This window comes from Panonychus citri, unplaced genomic scaffold, assembly GCF_014898815.1.
Source record: "Panonychus citri isolate SS breed McGregor unplaced genomic scaffold, ASM1489881v1 Contig00102, whole genome shotgun sequence".
Lineage (NCBI taxonomy): Eukaryota > Metazoa > Arthropoda > Arachnida > Trombidiformes > Tetranychidae > Panonychus > Panonychus citri.
This window is the reverse complement of record NW_026515507.1, coordinates 390279-404401: the sequence shown is the minus strand read 5'-3', so window position 1 is coordinate 404401 and position 14123 is coordinate 390279. Positions and strand designations below refer to the sequence as shown.

The following is a 14123-nucleotide window of genomic DNA, read 5'->3' as shown; positions in this document are numbered from 1 at the left end:
TACGAAAAAAATCTATTGAATTGTGAGAAATTACCGAGAGTAAATTAGCAATATTAATCGTTTGTTTAGATAGGAAACATAATTTATTCAATTAATTGCCAGCAAGCAATATGAATGCTCAGCTTAATTGGTTAATTATAAAGTAATTTATACAACAATTGGGATGAAAAAAAAGGGAAAAGATTAGAAAGGTAGACCCTTTTATTTAGGCATAAATTGTGGATTATTGTAATCGACAAAGACTCGGACAACCTCACCAGAGTATCGTCTCTGATGTGGCATAAAATAAAAGTCCGGTGTTAATGGCTGTGGTTGACTAATGTAACGGAATGTGTTGTTGTCTTTACGATCATGAGTTGCATAGGCACTTGGATAACCAAAAGTTGAGGTTGTTTTTGAATCGCTACGATCAACGGTTGCACTATTGTAATTTGATAGACCATTGGTTGAACCTTTAGACCCTTTCTTTTTACCATTTCCTAAATCAGATTTTAAATTTCCATTTGATTTACCACCACCACCAATACCACTACCACCATTCATCGGCTTATACCCAACACCATCGGGATCATCCTGAACGGCAAAATTTTCATAACTATAAGCGCTACTTGTTGTAGTTGCTGAATAATCTTTGTAATGTGAATTGACCATTGCCTTTTCCTGGAAAGAGAAATCAACAAAAGAGATTAATAAACTTCATCTCTCATGAAAAAAAATGAATCAATGTTCATCGGAAAGATCAAAAATCGACATTTACCTTCATCTTTTTTTCTTTGTTACTTTTATCCCTCCAAACCATACATAAAGCTTGAGAGATACACAAAATTACTAAGCTAGAAAGACCGACAATTATGGCAAGGTAAGTTAATTGTTCCGAGCTGAGACCAGCCTTCTTTGTATCATTTGATTCATTGGAGACATCGATAATATCTAGAATAAGGTAAATAAGGAAATGTAAATACAATTAGTTGATTGAAATAACATTTAGTTGTTAAAAGTCAACAGGGAAACTAATCACAATTGATTTAATTTAGCACCAAGGCTCCTCCTTTAGGAAGAAGGTGACATTCTTCCTAAAGACTACTAATAATGGTGCTTTTTGAGGATAAAGTTTGATTAGAATGAAAATTGAATAAATTATTACCTGGAGATTTGAAAATTAGATAAGATGGATCAACGATTAGGTTACCAACTTTTCCGTCTTTAATTGTCTCGTTGAGAGCTTCTCGAATGCTAACAATTGGTTTATCAGATCGAGCTCTTGATTCGGTAGTATTGGCAATTTCTACTTTAACAGTAGCAAGGACACCGTTTTCACCGACACCAGAAATATCGGTAACTTCGATCTGTTTAGGTACTTGACCATTGTCGACCAATTCTTTTTCCAATTGGTCTTCCAATTTTGTCATTAGCTTTCTATAATCGGCTGAATTTCTCTGACCAAGAGATGATTTCCACGCATTTGGCATCTTAATTTCAAGAACAACCATCGTCTCATCGGCTATTTCATTGTCAGTCGATTTTATTGTAGTAAAAGATTGATCTGGAGGAGCACTGGTCGTAGTGCTGGTGGTGGATGAAGAGGGAAGAGGTGAACTTGATTCAGCTGGTTGAGTTGTCTTTTCAACTTGTGGTGGTTTAGATTCAACGGGTTTCTCAGACTGCGACACCTCTGGTTTTGGTTCCGTTTCGATAAGGGGTGGCTTGGGCTCTGGTTTGGCTTCTGCTTCAGGTTCAGGTTCTGGTTTGGGTGATGAAGAAACGGGAATAGGAGAAGGAGGTGGTGGAGGTGGAGGAGGAGATGAAGGAAGTTTGGGTTTACAAGATTTGACACAAACTCGATCCTCAGAAATGATAGGAACTGCTTCATGTTTTCGGATACGCTTATTAACTGCATTGAAAACACCACCACGAATTGGGAACACAAAGTATGGACAAGCATTGTCACTGAACTCAAAATCTTTGGGATCGTTGGTCTTTCGATATCGGTGGAATTTAAGGTGAGTTATTCCATTTTCACGCCAAGCAGAGGAATTATGAATATCTTGCTTCTTATCCAATGGAGGAGTATTGTAGTCATTTAGCCAAGTGTCCATCAGGAAAAATCGACCTGATTCCTCGACTAGACCAAGGATCACATCAGTTTGAGGCATAAGTTTGTTATTGGAAAAACCGATTCCAGTCCATCGGTTTGTGTTTTTAGTTTGCAGGTTAAACATGATATCATCATTGTCATCCATGTATTCCCAAGAAATTTGATAATCACAACTATAACCAGTACAGTTGGAAGGATATTTCCATTCACCTGAACAAACGGTTCCATAACGAGTGTCAATCTTATTTTCAGGTTCAGCTTCTGGTTCAGGCTTTGGTTCAGCAGAAGGTTCAGGTTTAGAATCGGCTTTCAATTCAGGCTCAGGTTTCGGTTCAGCCTTTGGATCAGGTTCTGATACCGGTGATTCGGGTTCCGGTTTAGGTTTAGTAGGCTCAGACTCTGGCTTAGGTTCAGGCTTAGGCTCTGGTGATGGCTCAGGTTTAGAGGAGACACCAGGCTCTGGTTTGACGATTGGCTTGTTAACATTCTGAAATAAGACAAAAAACAAATGATTAAAATAATTAAACACCAATTAGAATTGTATCAATCAAAACGAATAATGATCATCATTCAACTCAAATGTTTGTTTATAAACAAAAATTTTCAAGGAAACGGAAGAAACTTTTCAAGAAAAGGGAAAGTATCCAAATTACAACGAAAACAAAAACGATTAATTGTATCGAGATAACTTTAAATTGTTCTTAATTGTTGGAATGATTAATCAAGAAAACAAAAAAAAAACAAATCTCGCAAGAAATTTATTAGAGGTAATCGATCAAAGTATCACTTTTAAGTTTTCCGAGCAACCGATCGGTCAACACTAATAAAAGATATCGAGATTACAGTTAATCGTAATGATAGTTAATTGATCTTCTTACCGGTTCAGGTGTAGATTCAGCAGGTCGACATTTACCGAAACAAATGTTAGAATCGCTAATTAATGGGGCTTGTAAATGTTTACGAATATTTTTCCTTGATGAATCAACAGGTCCACCAGAAACTGGATAAACAAAGTGAACACAATCATTTAATGAGAGATCGTGTCGTGTATCAAGTGTGTTAATTTTTCGTGAAAATTTAAAAGTGATCAGGCCATTTTCATTTAAAGCGGAAATATTGAAAATAGATTGACGAGTATCAGGTTTAGGTTGAGAGTAGCCATCAATCCAAGCGTCCATCATTAGATAACGTCCACCAGGTTCAACCCAAGCGATAACCACATCAGTATTGGGCATTAATTTATTTTTCGAGAAACCAATTCCAGTCCATTTATCGATTCGCTTAGCAGAAACACCAAAATCAATCCCATCAAAGTCTTCATTGTACTTCCAGGTAAAAATGTAGTCACACTTTCGACTTTTACAATCTTTTGGGTAACGATATTCACCATTACAAGGTAACGATTCAATCGATGTACCATTAACATCTATGGTACTATTTTCACTATCGGTACTGTTGAGAATTACAGCCGATTTTGGTGTAACATTGACCATGGGCTCTTCGTAAAAGTTGATCTGTAATTTACCTCGTTGACCTCCATGTCCATGGTATTTAATCTCATCGGAACCATAAAAGTTTGGATTTTTGGCCTTACCCTCTTCAAGACCAGAGGGCGGTGAGTGGACATATTTCTTGTGCTCTTGACCTTTGGCCCAAATAACGTCCATTGTTTTGTTTAAAATGCTATGATCTGTCAATTCATCAGCAATCAATTTTTTACGGAAAATTATTGTTGTCAATCCATCAGATTCAAAAGCCGTTGCACCGGTAAGATCATTTTTCCCACCGAACAAGGAGTCAACTCGAGGTGTGGATCGATCTCGAGTATAATAGTCCAAAACTCGACCATATTCACCAATCGCTGAACCGATAACAATATCATTACAATCCATTGGGTGGAAATCAAATTTAGGTGTATAATCAGTAACTGGAGGATAATCTGATTTTGTCCAACCATCGGTAGCTCGTCTTTTACTTGCTGGAGCAGCACCGACATTCGCGAATGAGCCAACACTCACATCGGAGTCGGATTGTCGTTTACTACGAATTCTTATTGGTGAATCGAGGTCTACTGGTGCGAAACTACCAGGATGGAATTGAGATTTGTCAGTTGATGAACTTGTCTCTGGTTTGGGTTCTTCTTCAGGTTTAACGGAAACACTGTCAGATTTATCACCTTTAGGTTCTGATTCTGGTTCCGGTTCTGGTTTAACTTTAGGCTCTGCCTCTGGTGCTGGTTCATCGATCGGTTCAGATTCTGGTTTCGCTTCAATCTTGACTGGTTCAACTTCACTAGTTGCGGGTTCAACAGTGGGTTTCACTTCAGATTCTGGTTCGGGTATAGATTCAATTGACTTGGCGTCTCTTTCTGTTGGTTTAACCTCTGGTTCTGCAAACGAAGGTACTGTTTGAGATTCAACGGCAATGGATGAGGGTTCAGGTTCGTTTTTAGGTTCTGGTTCTGAAGAAGGCTCAGGTTTGCTAGTAGATGCGATTTCTGGCTCAGATTTAGGCTCTACCTTGGATTCTGGCTCGGTTTCAGATTTGAGATTAGATGAATCATCGGAAGGGACAGATTTCGGTTCTGGAGATGCTTCCGCCTCTGGTACAGGCTCAGGTTCACTTGACGCAGAGCTTGAACTTGGCTCAGATGTAGAGACTGTAACAGCAGATTCAGGTACAGCATGTCCAGTTGAAGTCGTTGATATTGATGAAACAGTTCCCAAAATATTGTCAGAGCTTTTCGGTTGCCTTGACCCACTAGAATTAGTTAATCTACCATCAGGTAAAATTCTGGTTCCAGAATTCAACATTCCCGGGGAAGAAACTTTAATTTTCTTGAAAGTTGGAGCCGATTCATTAGGTAAATTATCAGCACGTCGAGTCTCATAATTAGCTGAATTAGCTGAAGGTGGTAATGAATTTCTAGGGTCAATATTGACCACAGGAACATTTGTATCAATGATGTAAGGAAAAGCTTTACAAGACGAAGAGATATCCTGAGGTCTCCATCCAACTGAAGCATAACCATTGCCCAGAACTTTAAGAACAATTTCAATTTCTTCCGACTCTTTAATTATCCTCCAATAAAGATCATAACCTTGGGTTAATTGTCGATGAAAATGATTCTTTAAATCAACTTCAGTTGATTTGATTGTCGATTCTAAAGATTGTCAAAGAAAACGAATCAAAAATGAAATAAATGATTAAAATAACGGTAAACAAAGTGAAAGTATAATTTTGATTACGATTTAATCGTTAACTCGGTTAAAAGATTGAAACAACAATTAATGAAGACAAGACCTTCTCACTCAGAACAATCAAGATCAACAAAGCTTAGAAAATAAAATTAACTTAATTGTTGCGAGAAAACTTCATTAGATTTTAATTGTTATTCTTGTTGAGACAAATCTAATTAACTTGAAGTTGATATTAAGTAAAAGCGGAAGCTATTTGAATGAAATAACCACAACAATTTGACCAATTTTATTGACAATTAACAAATTATTTATTAATAATATTAAACAATACTGATAATCAAAGAGAGATGAATTAACAAATTAAACTTCATCTTAAACTAATTTCAATTTGACCTGGACAATTAAATTGTAGAAACAAATTTACAAGATTGAGCTAATTAATTTTCAAAATGTCAATATAATTGTAATCAAATTTTTTTCATCTTAATCATTTACCACTACTAATTTAATTTACTACGGTTTTAACCAAATTAAACAATGAAAGATTAATAATTTCTCGATGATAATTACGTTACGTTGAACAATCAAATTTACTGATAATAATCAACGTTAATGGTTAATTATATTCTAATAAAATTAGAGTTTAATTGTCTGGGAATCGCTTTAAGCCTTTAGTTTAACTCATTTGTAAGACAATTTGTATCATCATGATTTAATTTGATTGTTTCACTTGTTTTCTCAATAATCAACAGAGTTCCCATAGTTAATTGATTTTAGGAAATTTCAATTAGTTTAGTTTATTAATTCAGTTTCAGAAAAGTTTTCTTTTCATTGGGAACAATTTGAATTATTTAATCTGGAGAAAAGATTACAATTAATCAGGAAGGAAATGATTAATTGTTATTATTAGAAGTTGATTAAGATTTGAGATCATAAATCGCTAATTATAAGCTAAGCCGAAGTATAAAAAAAAACAATCAAACTGATTCTGCAGACAAGTGATGATTAACTACTGAACTTGAACAATTAACTTGAGCAATTAAATGTTGAGGAAAAAAAAGAATAACAAAAATTATGATTAACTTACAATTAAGAAATAAATTGCGAAAGTTTGAACAATCAACTAACAGAAATACTAAAGCAATTATATTATAACATTTAGAAAACACTTTAATAACTAAATCAAGGTTGATTAAGAAACTAATATTTTCTAATCACTCAAAATTAAATCATAATCGTTAATTGCTGAGTGACAAAAGTAGTGAAAAAATTTTTCTAATCAGACTAAATTGTAACAGTTAACCAACAATTTAAAAAGCGTTTCTAAGCTAATTACATGAATTATCAACGAAAATTGAATCCAAACCAATAAGATAACTATAGTTGATTGTGAACAATTAGTTAATTGTACAAACCTTTTGAACATTTTTCACCAAACCAACCAACTTTACAATAACATTGTCTAGTAGGATAAGTTGTATTGATCCGAATACATTTACCATGATTACCACAATCATCGTCAGTCCAACATTCATCTGTAAATGAAAAAAGTTAAACAATTAAACTGATTGAATAACAATCGTATCATAATTTACTATGGGAATTAAGTTAATCATTATAATCCGTTAATAACAATGAGAGATGAATGTAAAAGTTGAACTTTCTGAAAGCAAACAAAAAAATCCATTATCATGAATTTCAACTGATTCACGATAATGATGCTGATGAGGAGGAGGAGGATGATGAAGATGATAAAGTAAAGAAAGGACATAGATGATGAAAAGAAAGTTAAAGAGAAAGTGAAATGATGATGATGATGATGATAAGTGAATGGTTTCTTTCAGTCAACTGGACAATGGAATCGCAATCAGAACATGAAATATCACTTTGATTCTGGTCATTGGTGGATTCCTTTTACTTACCTTTCTTTCATCATCATCATCATCATCATCATCCCAAGTAAACTGCTGACCACCTACATGAAGATGATAATAATAAGTAAAACTGTATGAACCAGGTAACAAAATGACCATTACTATTATTACCTTCATCATACATATGAAGGTTAAACTGACCAGCCGGATGCACCTTCATTACTATTGTTATTACAGAACTGTGATTGAAATATTCTTGATCAAATACATTTATTAACCTTCAAAATTTAGGTGTAATTTAAATCATAGCAATTTGAATGATCAAATCAACGATAATTCAAGATAAATTGATGGTTAAATTTAATTAATTGTAAATTGAGGTGATATTATAATAGTTACAAGGAGAAACACTAATTCAATGATTAACTTTGAAATTGATTTTATTGAATCAAATACAATTCAACATTTGTAATCTCTAACAATTTAGCTTTTTGCATTTGATTAACTTAATTATGGTGATTAACTAATCGTAACCATGATGTACTTTCTGAGCTTAATAACAAATACTCAACAATTATGATTGAGAGATGATGAGTTAAACAATTAGTAAATTAGGTAAATTTGATTCTCAATTCTAACAGTTTTATATTTGTATTTGGATGATTGATTAAACCACCAATGATGACATTCATTTAATTATTAATGAAGAAACAAAAAATTAGTTTATAAGATTAACATTAATCACAAAACATGCCAGTTAATCAGCAATTAACTTAAGTACAACTGATTAGCATAAAAGTTTTGCTTTTGTTGATTGTTTTTCTTAATCAACGGATCAAAGGATAATCAGAACGAGTAAAAAATCAACATAATCATCTTTATAAATGTTAATTTCAATTTGAATTAAATTAACTAAATAACAAATTTTAATTAGATTCAACAAAATCAAATCAATTTCCTAATTACTCAAACTTAACTAATGAAAACAATCATCATCATGATCATCATCATCTTCATAGATTCAACCTTAAACTTACCTTCATTTTCAGATTGATTAACAGATTGTAATTATAATATGATCTTAAATTGATGGAAAAGGTTAAAAAATAGTTAATTGTGATTAGTTAATTACCTAAAAATTGGCACACAATTCCAGAATAGAATCGATTACAATGGCATTTACCATCGGTTATATTGAATTTCCCATTGCCTGAACAAACGGCATTCTTACTCGTTATGATTGATGTAACTGTAGAAACAATTAAAAAAAGAAATCACAATTAAGGTTAAATGATTAGATTAACAGTTTTCTCATTTGATTGGTGTGGATTGTTAATGAAACAATGTTAATTGTTTGAAAAGAAACATCGTTATATTAGTTAACCATGTTTCCTTTTTCTTAACAATTAAGGATGGAGAAAAAACAAATCAACAATCAATAGGAAAAAGATCAAGGTAATTGTTTAAATGATGATTATGATTGGAAAGATGACAATCAAGAAAAGTAATCAAGGAAACAATTAATTTATTTCATTGATCATTAGGAAGTGTCAGGGTCAATAATAATGATGATTAACAACCATAGAATTGGAATTGTAATTGTCAACGATGGGCAACTTTTCATTGTTAACTAATTGTTTGTTCAACGATGATGATAATTAAACAAATTTTCATAGTTTTCTACACAATTAACAAAAGATTTGAAGAAAATTCAATTTGATCAATTAAGATTTCCATTTCCATTTCCATTCTAATTGTTACCACTTAATGATGTAAACTTTTTCTCTGATTATTGATTAATAGATAAATATTAACACTGATTGTGACAATTTAATTAAGCAACCATATCTCCTAACTACTGGTACTTTTTTTTTATTATCATATTAATCATAACAATTTGATTGATTATTTTTTATTTCTCATATTTAATCATCAACAGGTAAAGTTTTTTTTAACATTTTGTTTGACTCTAACCTTGGTATTGATTATTGTTGCAATTAAATTGTGCTTGAATGATTGTGATTAACAGAAAATTGTTGTGTGATTTACTTCTTGATTATTACATCTTAATTTAATGATTGGTCAGTTTTTTTTTCAGCTAGTTGGACAATAGCTCAATGTCATTGGTTTAGCATTGGCAAAAATAACTCGAAATTTTCAACAATTGAAGTTCAACTAATCACTGACAACAATTTTCCTTATCATTATAATCATAGTCATCAACAATTAAGTATAATATCCATTCATGTATTAGACGCTAAGAGTTACAAAGGATTATTAAGATCTTTGATCAACTTAATTAGGATTAAACAGAAAGAAACTTTAATCAACAACACACTCAGTAAATCATCATCAAATGTTGGCATCTAAATTGTAACCTCTAATTAATCTGATCTGTATTTTTTATATCACTCTAACTCTTAAGTATCTCAGATGATGAAAATCCAAGTTAAAGCCAAAGTTCAATGAAATAACAGGTAAGAGAGAGAGAGAGAGAGAGAGAAATGTTTCCACACCAAGGGAAAATGAAGAGGATGAGGAGGTAAAATGTTCATCATTGAATCGGATTGAGATGAAGCAAGAAAATACAGTTGATCGGATTGATGATGAAGATAAGTATCAACATTAACTCACCAGGTATGATATCTACATCAGCACAGCTCCAGAAAGTATATTTATCTCCCCATTCACTGGCTTGTCTTAATAATCTAATGGTACACCCACGGCAGGTAAGTGTTTTGGGTAATGTGACTGGATAAGATTGAGCTCTATAAGGATTAAAGATAAGACAATTAATAAATTTTGAAGGATAATTAATCAGATGCAATTGCAGAGAAAAAAAATCAAGGTAACAACAATTTCCAGTAACAGAAGCAGTAATCATAACATCAATTAAAATACGACAAAAAAAAACATCATCATCAACAGGTAATGCACTTCCCTCATCATCTGATTGATAACATTTGATACGATCGAGTTGATTGTTAAATGTAGTTGATTTAAATTCACTGGCAAAGGTTTAGAGGTTCATTTGGTATAGAAGACAAAACAAAAGGTAAACAATTAATTTAATTGTAAGATTAATAGTAAACAATGTTGTATACACAAAATGATTGTACAATTAGCCTAATCATTTACTGGACATTTTGATTGTTAGTTAAATGTATTTAACTTTTTGTTTTCCAGTCTGTTGATTATATTGTTTAAATGTTACACCTTCAAATACATGTACATCATCATTATCAACAATTTAAACTTAATTAGTTAACCAATTTGTTAACTTTTGTTAATTGTTCTTCTACCATTTAAGTTTAAAAATTTATTTAGCTAACTACCGTTGATTTAAACAGTTAGTTAGTTAAATGAATTAAACTAATAATGTAAAAGTTTAATGATACAGAAAATTTTGTCTATTCAATCTTAACTCAATTAACATGAACTTTTTTTCATTCACCAATTACTGAATAATCATGGGGCTGGAAATAGTATCGGCAAAACCGATACCTCATACCATCAGGAATATTAATAAAACTACTCATTGGAGTGAAAATGACCAATGGTCAAGGACCAAGATAATATCATAAGGATGAGGAATACAACATGATAAATAAAACGTGATAGTAAACATAAAGCTCTGAGAAGATCTCTCTCTCTCTCTCTCTCTCTACTTGACTTAATTTCGTTTTTATTGTTATCCTCATTGAACCGATCATTTCATTAGACAGGTAAGCTACAGCTGATGAGAGAGAATGAGAGAGGAAAGGAGGATGTAGATGAAAGTATAAAAAATAAAGACAAGATGAGAACAAGAAAACGATAGATCGACATTAAAACAAGAGCTTGGACGACATTTGATGAAGATGAAAAAAAATACGAATCAATTGATCGTCATCTTCACCACTCGGAAGTGTCATCAACCGTTTAGAACAGAAAAAAAAAGTTCTGTTCCAATCTCATGGAATCGGAAATGAATTAACCTGAAACTTATCAACTACAATAATATACACTAAATGTTCAGTGACTGTAGTGAGAGAAACACTTTGTAAGATTAATCTTCAACCATATTGACCATGAACTTTTTTTTTGGTGACCGCTTGTTATTATTCACATGTTGGTGTTAATCTTATTGGTAACATGATAAAAAACAACCACCCAAAAATATCGTTTAACATGAAACTGAGTCTGCATCTTCCTCTCTTGATGAGTTTTCACTTAATTTGAGGTCAACATTTAGTGTTGATAATGTTAACATCCGTCAAGGATTTGACAATATATTAAGTAAAACAATCAACTTTATAATGATGATAACATTTTCCGCATCATCTTGCACTAAGGATGGTTGATGAAGATGAAGAAAGAAAAATCCATTCATCAGCAAATAAGTCACTTCGGGAAAAAGATTCATCATTCCTCTTTCAAGGCTAATCCGCCCATTCATCAGAAACGGGACTCAACGGATCCGGTATCATATTTATCATTCTCATCATCTTATAACTCATCAAATCATCAGTATTATTGGCAAGATGATGATAATATTCCTAACCGACCTAATTCAATATCAACCATGAATTTTAATTGAATATTAACCAAAAAAAGTTCAGCATTCATATTAGATCCAGTTCATTAGATGTTATCATTATCATCACGATAAACATGTTAATCTGATTGGATAATTAAAGATTCATTTTTTCATTTTACCTTTTTTTACCTAATCAATTGAATCTAAATTTAGTCTTAATACCAATTCAATATTAGTAATCAAGAGAGAGAGAGAGAGAGAGAGAGAGAGAGAGAGAGAGATGACCAAAGAGTAGTGGACAATGAATCTCAGGTCAACATTTTCTTGATCTAATTAGTTGAATTAATTTCATTTCTGCGTTAATTATTGAGCCAAATTTGATCACGAAGTTGATCAACAAGTACTAATTGTTACAGAAAAAGTTCAGATTTTAACTGAGCTACTTGATTGAATAATGAATTCGTTTAATTAAGGAAAAGATTAATTAATTAATAGGAAAAAAAATTAAGGTGTGATTGATATGGAAATCGGTTTATTAAGATGATGATTGGATGTAGACCTTTTGATTAGCTACATGATTTGATTATTTGGAGTGGTAACAAATTAAAGTTCTAATTGTTACCATTATTTCACATTCAAATTGTTGAGTTGATAAAATTTTCTTACAATTAAAGTTAATCATCGAGTGGGTAAAAATTAGTTGACTATTATTTTACAATATTAAATTACTATTCTCAGTTTATTTTTAAAAGATTTACAATCAGTTAACAGTTAAAATAATCATGATGATCAGAAAAAAAAGTAAATCAGATTTGATGATGATAGTGAAAGCAATTGGTTAACAGTTAAATTGTAATTGCTTCCGCAATTGAATCAACAAGATGTTAATAATAATGTTATCAGATATTAACGATTACTTTAACAATTACAATTAGATTAAAAGAAAAATTTTTGACTCAATAATTAAAGTCCATTAGAGGATCAAATGTTAATTGTTGCTATCAAAGAGTAGCCCTATTAGTTAACCACGTTGACCATTAAATTAAGTCACGGTTTCTATCAAGATAAATAAATCATCAACAAGGTTAAATCTCAACAATTAAGGTAATCAAAGTAGTTTGACTAAAATCAAACATAATTGTACTGATCAGCAATTGGTTAACATGCCAAAAACAATCAATTAATAATGATAATTAAAAGTCAATTCAAATGATGATCGGCTTAATTGTGAATGAATATCAAATGGAAAAAAATAATTACAATCAATATCAGCGAGATAATCAAAGGTATCCCTTGGATCACTAGCACGAGCCTAATAAATTATAACTCAGCAAGATCCTTTTTATCATCTTCATCATCTTCATCATCTTCATCATCTTCATCTTCATCTTCATCATCATCCTCATCCTAATCATCATCTAATCCCACCAATCATCATAAACGATTGGCTAAGTTGAGCCAAACCCATAGTTCAACGTAAAGGCTGATTGATTAGAAACAAATTAACAATTTACCAGTTAATCAATAGATAAATAAGATGAACAATTAAACAAGAAATCACCAACTAGATCAATGATGATTTAATCTGAAACCTAAATGAAATTATAATCCTGGTTTCATTATTAGTTTATAATACCAATATCAACAATTAAGAAAATATTACAATGAATAAGGTTTTAATTATTTTTCGATAATAATAATGGTGGTCAACAATTAAATTGAGATAATAGTAATTAAGTGCAGTTAGTTTAACTTCTCAATCAGTAGTCGTAGTGGTCAGTAGACCTTGTGCCAAATCATTGGACATAATGAAAGAGTAGCCATTGATTACTGACCAAACCTGATTCAATTTAATTTGATTTATATAAAAAAAGGAGCAACTGGAAACAATGAACCAGATCAACAATTGAAAATGAAAGTGAATGAAAAAAAAAACTATTTCTCAAGGTTGATTGTCTTGATTGTGGTCAACGTTGATTAGTTTAATTGTAACAACAGCAACAACATAAACATAACAGTTAAACAACTAATCAACTAATCAACTGACCAACAATCAAAATATGAAAATGATATAATAAAAATTAGAGAAATGATAATATTCAGAAAAAGGTTGATACTTTTTCCTACTGATTTTGGCCTAATTTATAATTGATTTTATTACTGTTTCTTTTCAGAATTGATCAGTTAATCACTTGTAATTAGTGTCCATTGATTATATTATAATAATATAAGAAATACGAAAGATTAACTAAATTCATTCAGATAATCAAGTTGATTATATCAAGAGAAACACTAAACTGTTGACCAAAAGATGATAATAAAAATAATGTAAGAATAGTAATAAAATGATTGTAACGATGAAACAAATTAAATCAACTAATCAATGATAATTGATATTTCAAAAAATCAATACTAATCTGTTAATCTAATGATTG

General features: G+C 31.5%; 1 protein-coding gene across 1 annotated transcript in view; it reads right to left on the bottom strand.

The window, feature by feature from the left end:
- Positions 1 to 60: 60 nt before the first annotated feature.
- The window catches only part of LOC128388802 (uncharacterized), a 35581-nt gene continuing 21518 nt past the window's right edge, over positions 61 to 14123 (bottom strand). The window contains exons 4-10 of the mRNA XM_053348258.1: positions 9804 to 9937; positions 8302 to 8418; positions 6711 to 6830; positions 2974 to 5258; positions 1145 to 2582; positions 758 to 930; positions 61 to 660 (exon numbers count right to left, since the gene is read on the bottom strand). Of these exons, the coding sequence (XP_053204233.1) occupies positions 202 to 660; positions 758 to 930; positions 1145 to 2582; positions 2974 to 5258; positions 6711 to 6830; positions 8302 to 8418; positions 9804 to 9937 (4726 nt within the window). The 3' untranslated portion in view covers positions 61 to 201. The remainder of the gene's footprint in view (positions 661 to 757; positions 931 to 1144; positions 2583 to 2973; positions 5259 to 6710; positions 6831 to 8301; positions 8419 to 9803; positions 9938 to 14123) is intronic.